A 10,209-nucleotide genomic window follows, 5' to 3' on the forward strand; every position below is an offset into this window, starting at 1 on the left:
CAACAGAGGACAGTCAGTAAGATGAACAGGTGGGTCTTGAGGCTTTTCTTAACATGTTAATAATACCTCAGGTAACGGCCCCCCAGGGAAGTATCTACAGAGACAGGACCCACCTTCAGCTCCTGCATGCGGTCCTGGATGAGGGGGGGGTCTGTGGATCCAGAGGGGTCCGGGGCCCTCAGAGCCTCCTCAGCCTCCAGGACCCAGACTCCCATGGAGTCCAGCTGGGAGTTAAACAGCTCGTAGTCCTGGACCCCCGTCTGGGGGGGGGGGGGGGGAGGTTATTTACAGGGAATTAATGCAGAATATTGATTTCAGTTATTTTTTATTTTTCATTTTGTTTATTTGTTTATTTGAATAACATTTGATATTATATGTATTTGTTCTCCCTGTGACGTTTGACATCATGTTTGTTACCATGCACCATACCTGTGTGTGTGTGTGTGTGTGTGTGTGTGTGTGTGTGTGTGTGTGTGTGTGTGTGGTGTTGTGTGTGTGTGTGTGGGTGTGTGTGTGTGTGTGTGTGTGTGTGTGTGTGTGTGTGTGTGGGGGGGGGGTGTGTGTGTGGTGTGTGTGTGTGTGTACCTGCAGGGTGGTCAGCTGCCTGCTGATGGTGGTCTCCACAGCAGAGAGTCTGTGTTTGAGTGACAGGTGGTCTGACTGCAGGTTGGAGGCAGCAGAGATCTCCACCTGCTGCTTCAGCTGCTCCCCCAGCTGATGGAGCACCTGGAGGGAGGCCCTCAGGGGCCCCTGGGCCCTCAGGAGCTCCTGTAACACATGTCATATATTATTATTTTTTTTTTATGGATATTTATTTTTTCTGGTAATTTGTTTCTAAAAATCTTAGATTTTTTTTTTTCTGGAATGTTTTTTTGTTGTATTTCGTTTTTTTAAATGTATTTCTATAAATGTCTGAATTCTGACTTTTTAACTCAGATTTCGGAGAAACCTGATTTTTCTTTCAGATTTTCTTTTACAAATCGCATCAATTTGAGTTTTGTAATTGATTTTTTTTTTCAGGAAATGCTGAGATTTTCTGGGGAAAGTTTTTTTCCCTGGAAAAAATAAATATTTTTCCTGATGATGAATTCTCATAATCTCAGAATTATGAGGATTAATTCATTAATATTTTATTTTTTTTACATTTTCTTTCTTCTGAAAACATATTTACAAGAAATCTGAAAAAGTAAAAAATCCTGAGAATTATTTTCAAAACATTTCAGAAAAAGATATTTTTACTGAGAATAATTTTTATGAAGAATTATTATGCTCACGCTGCTCTTTGAATATTACACTATTATGATAATCAGTATTCAGTGTACTCACGCTGCTCTCCTGGATCCAGACGTTGACCTCGTCGTCGCTGATCTCCTCGCTGCAGCTGTTGACCAGCCGCTGCATGGCGTCCTCCTGCAGACGCATGCCGCTGCAGCTCTCCTCGTGCAGATGTTTATATCTCTGCCACAGCTGCAGCAGAGCCTCGCTGCTCCTCCTGCGCTCAGAGATCTCCTCCAGGAGCCCCGTCCACCTGCGGCAGGTCAACAGTGAGAGAAATACATAAAAGGTATTTTTAAGTATTTATTTATTTTTACCAGTTTTACAACGACAAACATTCTCAAAAAAAGTCTACATTGTTCTATATATTTTCTTTCTTTATTGTATTAAATATGATTTTTTTGGTGCAGTGAAAAGAGTTATATTATAGATGGAATAGATTTAAGGAACAATTTTGAGATTTACAATGCAACAGAAAAGAGATTTCACACATCTCTAAAACCTCTGCAGATTTGTGTCTTTTTCCAGCTTTATCTAATAATAATAATAATAATAATAATACACGAGACTTGTATAGCGCTTGTATCTAAGACATTTGAAAATAGTTTCTAGGGGTTATATGAATCTGATATCAGCGGGGGAGGGGGACCTTGCGTTGACGTCCTGCAGGCTGTTGTTCAGCGAGTCGGACAGCGAGGGGTGGCTCTCCTTCAGCAGCTGGTGGGTCACCGCTCCAAACCTCCTCACGCTACTCTCCTGCTTCTCCAGATCCTCCTGGAGCTCCTGCACACACATGGGGTCATATCTGAATCTTGCATACATCATATATTATTGATTATATATATATATATAAATACAGTGATGTGTTACCTGTAGGCTCGTCACCTGCAGCTGCACGGCCTCCAGCGAGCCGGTGAGGAGGCGGAGCCTAGAGACGGAGTACCGCCCCTCCATCAGCCGAGCGTTGATCTCCTCTGAGGCGCCGCGGTAAAGAGTCCATTGATCCAGCACTGAGGAGAGGCTGAGCTTCAGCTGACCCACCTGAGGGAGGAGGGGGGAAACCAATCAACTAATCAATCAATCAACAACTTTATTAATCCCGCAAGGGGCAGTTGGTTGTGAGCAGCTTCTGTACACAGGCAGGAACATACAGGGAGCCTGATGTGGATCATTCCCAATAGTTCTAGCATCACAATAATACTTTATTGATCCCAAGTTGGAACATGTTTGCGTTGCAGCAGCATAAAAAGACAAGGCATCGTACAATACAATTTAAAAGACAAGAAATAAACACCCAAATGTTGCGTGACACATTTACTGTGAGAAAATATAAAGCAGGATCAAATATAAGCATAAGTATTCAATTATATATATGATAAATAAACAGAGATAAATGGAATAAATCTCACCAGGTGGTCCAGGTGAGCCCAGGTGTGGTTGACGCCCTTGCAGCGTTCATCCATGACGATGGCGCATGCTTCGTCCGTCTTGTTCTGCACGAGAGCGCAGCCCTGCTCCTCCACCTGCTGCAGGTCCTGCTCCTTCTGCTTCACCTGCTGCTCCATCTCCTGCAGGAGAAACACATCCAGGTTAACAGAGACGACGACGCTCACAGTCTCTCACAGCGTTCTCGTACCTCACAGTCTCTCAGAGCGTTCTCGTACCTCACAGTCTCTCAGAGCGTTCTCGTACCTCACAGTCTCTCACAGCGTTCTCGTACCTCACAGTCTCTCACAGCGTTCTCGCTACCCTCACAGTCTCTCAGAGCGTTCTCGTACCTCACAGTCTCTCACAGCGTTCTCGTACCTCACAGTCTCTCACAGCGTTCTCGTACCTCACAGTCTCTCACAGCGTTCTCGTACCTCACAGTCTCTCACAGCGTTCTCGTACCTCACAGTCTCTCACAGCGTTCTCGTACCTCACAGTCTCTCAGAGCGTTCTCGTACCTCACAGTCTCTCATAGCGTTCTCGTACCTCACAGTCTCTCAGAGCGTTCTCGTACCTCACAGTCTCTCATAGCGTTCTCGTACCTCACAGTCTCTCATAGTGTTCTCGTACCTCACAGTCTCTCATAGTGTTCTCGTACCTCACAGTCTCTCATAGTGTTCTCGTACCTCACAGCGTTCTCGTACCTCACAGTCTCTCAGAGCGTTCTCGTACCTCACAGTCTCTCACAGCGTTCTCGTACCTCACAGTCTCTCAGAGCGTTCTCGTACCTCACAGTCTCTCATAGCGTTCTCGTACCTCACAGTCTCTCATAGTGTTCTCGTACCTCACAGTCTCTCATAGTGTTCTCGTACCTCACAGTCTCTCATAGTGTTCTCGTACCTCACAGTCTCTCACAGCGTTCTCGTACCTCACAGTCTCTCATAGTGTTCTCGTACCTCACAGTCTCTCACAGCGTTCTCGTACCTCACAGTCTCTCATAGCGTTTCTCGTACCTCCACAGTCTCTCATAGTGTTCTCGTACCTCACAGTCTCTCATAGTGTTCTCGTACCTCACAGTCTCTCATAGTGTTCTCGTACCTCACAGTCTCTCACAGCGTTCTCGTACCTCACAGTCTCTCAGAGCGTTCTCGTACCTCACAGTCTCTCACAGCGTTCTCGTACCTCACAGTCTCTCACAGCGTTCTCGAACCTCACAGTCTCTCACAGCGTTCTCGTACCTCACAGTCTCTCAGAGCGTTCTCGTACCTCACAGTCTCTCACAGCGTTCTCGTACCTCACAGTCTCTCAGAGCGTTCTCGTACCTCACAGTCTCTCACAGCGTTCTCGTACCTCACAGTCTCTCACAGCGTTCTCGTACCTCACAGTCTCCACAGCGTTCTCGCACCTCACAGTCTCTCACAGCGTTCTCGTACCTCACAGTCTCTCAGAGCGTTCTCGTACCTCACAGTCTCTCAGAGCGTTCTCGTACCTCACAGTCTCTCACAGCGTTCTCGTACCTCACAGTCTCTCACAGCGTTCTCGTACCTCACAGTCTCTCAGAGCGTTCTCGTACCTCACAAGTCTCTCACAGCGTTCTCGTACCTCACAGGTCCTCTCACAGCGTTCTCGTACCTCACAGTCTCTCACAGCGTTCTCGTACCTCACAGTCTCTCACAGCGTTCTCGTACCTCACAGTCTCTCACAGCGTTCTCGTACCTCACAGTCTCTCACAGCGTTCTCATACCTCACAGTCTCTCACAGCGTTCTCGTATCTCACAGTCTCTCACAGTGTTCTCGTACCTCACAGTCTCTCACAGCGTTCTGCACGGAGGTCAGATCCTCGATGCGATGCCTCCTCTTCAGCCTCTCCTCCTGAGAAGACATCCAGGACTTCAGAGCCGAGACGCTGCTCTCGTACTGCAGCCACATCTGCAGCAGCCCCTCCAGGACCTGGATCTGCAGAGATTAGAAGCACAGTCAGGAACACTGATGTTTTCAGGTGTGTAAAACACGTCCTCAGCAGCACATTACACTGAAGCTCCTCCTGCAGCCTCACTTCTAAACACCTCTCACTTTAATAACTCCTGATATATAATATATATATATGATATGATATGATATGCGCTGACCCTCTCGTTGACGCGGCTCTGGAGGATCTGCCAGCGTTGGTTCATGGCCCCCAGCCTCTCGGCGAAGTCGGTCTTGTCGCTGCGTTTAACATCTGATTCCTGACCAATCTGCACCGACTGGTTCACGAAGTCCACCGTCAGCTGCTTACAGCTCAGGTCCACCCGGAAGCCCTGAACACACCGTACACCGTTAACACTGCAGCCACTGGGAGGCAAAGAAAACACTGCAAGAAACACTCTTGTTTACTAGCTGACACATGCAACACAATTCTCAGATCATTCTGCACCTTGTGTTTGTGCAGGTACTCCCTGGATCACATGAGAACCCACAGCACTCTTCAGGTTCTCCTGGTTCTCCTCCATCACCCCCTCCATCAGAGAGATCCAGTTACTCAGCTCTGAGAGGGCGTGCCGCGACGCCAGCTTCTCCATCTGGATCTGAACAGGAAATAAATATATAAAACACAACGTATACATATGTGTGTACGTTGTGCAGCTTCTCCTGTAGGTTGGGGATGTGTGTGTGTGTGTTGTGTGTGTATGTGTATGTGTATGTGTGTGTGTGTGTGTGTGTTTGTGTGTGTGTTGTGTGTGTGTGTGTGTGTGTTTGTGTGTACCTGGTGCAGTTTCTCCTGAACATTGGGGATGTGTGTGAGCAGCTCGCTCCACTCCCTGTCGATGCGACTAAGCTCCGCCCTCAGCAGGACCGTGTCCACCTTCTTCAGGCGCAGCAGCTGGTTCCCCTCCTGCAGAACCGAGCTCTTCAGAGCGGAGCGGCCCTCCACCTCCTTACAGAACTCCTGACACACACACAGGATCATATCTTATTAAATAAAGAGCCTTTAGAGACAGTGAGATAATTAGTGATATAAGATCCATAGGAGCGGCTAACAGTAACACACTCACATGACATTTGAGACTAATAACAGATAATGAGGCTATTTTAAAGTAGATCAATGCTGTAATACACCAGTCATATACTCAATGTGAGCACATACACACACGCACACACACACTCACCAGGAAGGAGGACAGGTGGTCTCTGATGCTCTCCAGCTCCTGAGGCTCTGACACAGCCTGAGAGTTCCAGAAGTCGAGGCGCTGCAGAGCGGAGTGCAGCCAGAGAGAGAGATCTGCACCGTCCGTCTGGTACCTGCAGGGTGAGAGAGAGTTAGAGAGGGTGCTCTTCTTCTGTGGTGTTCCCCCAAACTGTAGTGTGGTCTATACTGTAGGTGTTAGTGCATGTCAATGGTCTGCAGAGGATAAATATCCCTGTGTTCCCGCAGAGGAGGGTTTCTGTCCCAGACACATTTTAGTTTTGGCATTTTTAGATCTGCTCTCCAGTGTGTGTGTGTGTGTGTGTGTGTGTGTGTGTGTGTGTGTGTGTGTGTGTGTGTGTGTGTGTGTGTGTGTGTGTGTGTGTGTGTGTGTGTGTGTGTGTGTGTGTACCTCCTCCAGTGCAGCAGCATGTTCTCCAGTCTCTTCTCCTCTCTCTTCACTCTGGTTCTGGTTCTGGTCCACCTCTCCCCCAGCAGTGACAGCTGGTTCTCCAGCAGGGGGCAGCAGAGCGTCTGCAGCAGAACTTTCCCTTCATCCAGAACCAGCTGCAGGCGGTTCTGCTGCTCCGAGAGCCGGGACCCCAGACCCTAAAGAGAGAGGAGATGCATGTCATACGTGAAGAAGACATGTACGTCTGGTAACTATGGGATGAGTGACAGTGAGGACCCTAAAGACCCTGATGGAGGACTGAGGCCCCTGGTCACCTGGTACAGAGAGATCCTGTCAGTCAGCCTCTCCTCTGTCTCCTCTACCAGACCCCCCTGCTGGGATGCTCTCCTCCACCTCCTCCAGGTGCACCATCAGACTCTGGTAGTCCTGCAGCAGGCGGCTCCACGTCTGGAAACATCAACACAATACGTTCAGTATTTAGACAAAGAAACAGCATAGAATGAATTAATATATTTAATTACAGTACTTAAAGTACATTTCTTGGCATATTTAAGATAAGATCAAATAAGATAGGACTTTATCTATCCCGAAGGAAATTGCTGTGCCAGAGTTACAAAAATACAATAAACAAGCAGCTGGGAGAGTTCTCCTGATGAGGCTCTCCTCTCTCTCTAAAGCTACTGACCCAGAGTCAGCTCTTAGTAACAGCTGGAAGAGAGGGGGGGGGGGGCTACAAGGATCTGTTTGGGGTTTGGAGGCAGGAACACTTCAGAGACATGTCCTTAGTAACAGCTGGAAGAGAGGGGGGGGGGGGCTACAAGGATCTGTTTGGGTTTGGGAGGCAGGACACTTCAGAGACATGTCTTTAGTAACAGCTGGGAAGAGAGGGGGGGGGGCTACAAGGATCTGTTTGGGGTTTGGAGGCAGGACACTTCAGAGACATGTCCTTAGTAACAGCTGGAAGAGAGGGGGGGGGCTACAAGGATCTGTTTGGGGTTTGGAGCAGGACACTTCAGAGACATGTCCTTAGTAACAGCTGGAAGAGAGGGGGGGGGGCTACAAGGATCTGTTTGGGGTTTGGAGCAGGACACTTCAGAGACATGTCCTTAGTAACAGCTGGAAGAGAGGGGGGGGGGCTACAAGGATCTGTTTGGGGTTTGGAGCAGGACACTTCAGAGACATGTCCTAGTAACAGCTGGAAGAGAGGGGGGGGGCTACAAGGGATCTGTTTGGGGTTTGGAGGCAGGACACTTCAGGAGACATGTCCTTAGTAACAGCTGGAAGAGAGGGGGGGGGGGGGCTACAAGGATCTGTTTGGGGTTTGGAGCAGGACACTTCAGAGACATGTCTTTAGTAACAGCTGGAAGAGAGTCGGGGGGGCTACAAGGATCTGTTTGGGGTTTGAGCAGGACACTTCAGAGACATGTCCTTAGTAACAGCTGGAAGAGAGGGGGGGGCTACAAGGATCTGTTTGGGGTTTGGGAGCAGGACACTTCAGAGACATGTCCTTAGTAAACAGCTGGAAGAGAGGGGGGGGGGGGCTACAAGGATCTGTTTGGGGGTTTGGCAGGCAGGACACTTCAGAGACATGTCCTTAGTAACAGCTGGAAGAGAGGGGGGGGGCTACAAGGATCTGTTTGGGGGTTTGGAGCAGGACACTTCAGAGACATGTTCCTTAGTAACATCTGGAAGAGAGGGGGGGGGGGCTACAAGGATCTGTTTGGGGTTTGGAGCAGGACACTTCAGAGACATGTCCTTAGTAACAGCTGGAAAGAGAGGGGGGGGGGGGGCTACAAGGATCTGTTTGGGGTTTGGAGCAGGACACTTCAGAGACATGTCCTTAGTAACAGCTGGAAGAGAGGGGGGGGGGGGGCTACAAGGATCTGTTTGGGGTTTGGAGCAGGACACTTCAGAGACATGTCCTTAGTAACAGCTGGAAGAGAGGGGGGGGGGGCTACAAGGATCTGTTTGGGGTTTGGAGCAGGACACTTCAGAGGCATGTTTTTAATATATTTGTATATATCTGAGACCTGTAATATATGCCTAAAAATAGTATAATCGGAGACCTTTCAGTCCCATTCAGGAAGAGTGCTTTTGGTCAGTTATCATTCTTGGTCACAGCAATACAAACTGGAACTCTCTACCCACTCAGATCAAAGACATACATTCATATAGGACCTGTACAGCTCACTTAAAAACATGGTTCACTGAGAACTGCACACAGTCGTCTGTGTTGGATGTGGAGTGTGTGTTACATGTTGTCATCATGGATGTTGCCCCTGGTTTCTGTTGTGTGATTGTGATGTGCTTTATGTGACATGTATGTAGTAACGTGTGTTGTTTGCATTTTGATGTTCTCTTTTATCCTTTCTTTATAACTAATGCTGTTGATGTATTGTGATTTTAAAAAGGTGTCTATTATCATCTGGACAACAGCTGGAAATGAGCCATGTCGGCTAAAGCTGCCCCATCTACAGTTTCCTGCTCCAGTTGATCAATGGAGACTGTCCACGACACTATACACAATACACTCAACTTTAAATCAGAGTGCACATCAGTGTGTTTAAGCAGAATGTCTCACCTCCAGGACCCCCTGCAGCTGCACCCCCCTGCTGTGCGCCTCCTTCAGGACGCTCTGAGCCTCCGTCAGCGCCTCCTCCAGGACCAGGGTCTCTGAGGGGGGGGGCAGCACCTTCCTGAAGTAGGTCTCAGTGAGCACCGTGTGGGACTCCAGGCCCTGGAAGAACTCCTGGAACACAGTCAGTAGATATTTAGAATAATCAGCATTTCACAAACAAAGGATTCAAGTGTGTCACATCTCATAAGATGCTCTGAAGTCCTTGAAGGAAAACAATGTCCAAAATAAAATAAATATGAATCTATTTTTCCACTTTCATTGAGTTATGATTTTGTTATAACATGAGTCCTGATACATTGACCATATATTAAGCATGTTTACCCTTTAATTCCAGTGTGTTTACATAAATACACACGTTAATTAAGTTCTTTAAATCATCAGCAATCATTTGGATTTGAAAGCATATTTATTTTTTGTGCAGTGACAGATTTTACTAAGACAAAACACACCTGTTACCCATTTCTCAAACTGCTATAAAATATAATTAATATAATATATTATGACTAAAGTCCTGAGTATACTAACAACATATTAAAACATCTTCGTCATTTTAACCCTTTAAATGTTTGTTTACATAATGCAATTATTTTCTTTAAATAGAAAATACAAACAGACACATTTCAATATTCTCTGTAAATTAAAAGTGGGGTAGGTAAGTTTGAGAAACCGGCTCGAGATACACTTGTTATTATATTCCATGGAATGCTCTTAACATCCAGATAGCAATGAATATCTGAAGTGCTTTGACAAAAAATCCATAAAATAATGTCATCTGTGGAAGCCGTAGTTCTGTAAAAAGCACGACCAATCATCTGAGCCGGCCCGGCTAAAGTAACTGGATGGCCTACCTGCCTGTCAGCCTTCCATCTGTGCACAAACTTATCTCGTGCCCTCATTGGTCATGTGTGCATTCGTGTGTGTTGGAGGAGGGGCTCTGTAAGGAAGTGGCAGATTTTCTCCGGCTGTGTATTTTCAAATTCTAGCGATCTCGAGCCGGTTTCTCAAACTTACCTACCCCACCTTTAAATGCTTGGATTCATATATTTTTACATTTATTAAATATACATTTTGGTGCATTTTTTAGCACAGGAAAATAGCATGTATTCGTCCCATAGGGCGACCAATGAGAGTTGCTGGAAAATAGTAAACAGACGTTTTAGATGTAAAGCTGATATAATGGAAAGCAGCCTTCAAATGAACTCTGATTTGAATGCCTTTCATTAGGAATACACACCCTGATGTCACACTGACTACACACTGACACACACTGACACACACTGACACACACTG

At 47.0% G+C, this 10,209-nt stretch overlaps 1 protein-coding gene across 1 annotated transcript in view; it reads right to left on the bottom strand.

Annotated features, from left to right (window-relative positions):
- Positions 1 to 9,030, bottom strand: part of LOC117495038 (nesprin-1-like) — a gene marked incomplete at its 5' end in the record, with an annotated part of 38,983 nt that extends 29,953 nt beyond the window's left edge. The window contains 16 exon segments of the mRNA XM_034146101.1: positions 114 to 260; positions 586 to 768; positions 1,327 to 1,528; positions 1,925 to 2,058; positions 2,146 to 2,316; positions 2,685 to 2,843; positions 4,504 to 4,659; positions 4,833 to 5,003; positions 5,120 to 5,140; positions 5,142 to 5,270; positions 5,450 to 5,632; positions 5,853 to 5,985; positions 6,282 to 6,478; positions 6,596 to 6,652; positions 6,654 to 6,728; positions 8,863 to 9,030. Coding sequence (XP_034001992.1) covers positions 114 to 260; positions 586 to 768; positions 1,327 to 1,528; positions 1,925 to 2,058; positions 2,146 to 2,316; positions 2,685 to 2,843; positions 4,504 to 4,659; positions 4,833 to 5,003; positions 5,120 to 5,140; positions 5,142 to 5,270; positions 5,450 to 5,632; positions 5,853 to 5,985; positions 6,282 to 6,478; positions 6,596 to 6,652; positions 6,654 to 6,728; positions 8,863 to 9,030 — 2,286 coding nt within the window.
- Positions 9,031 to 10,209: the final 1,179 nt, after the last annotated feature.

Source organism: Trematomus bernacchii, unplaced genomic scaffold (genome assembly GCF_902827165.1).
Source record: "Trematomus bernacchii unplaced genomic scaffold, fTreBer1.1, whole genome shotgun sequence".
In the NCBI taxonomy this organism is placed as follows: Eukaryota; Metazoa; Chordata; class Actinopteri; order Perciformes; family Nototheniidae; genus Trematomus; species Trematomus bernacchii.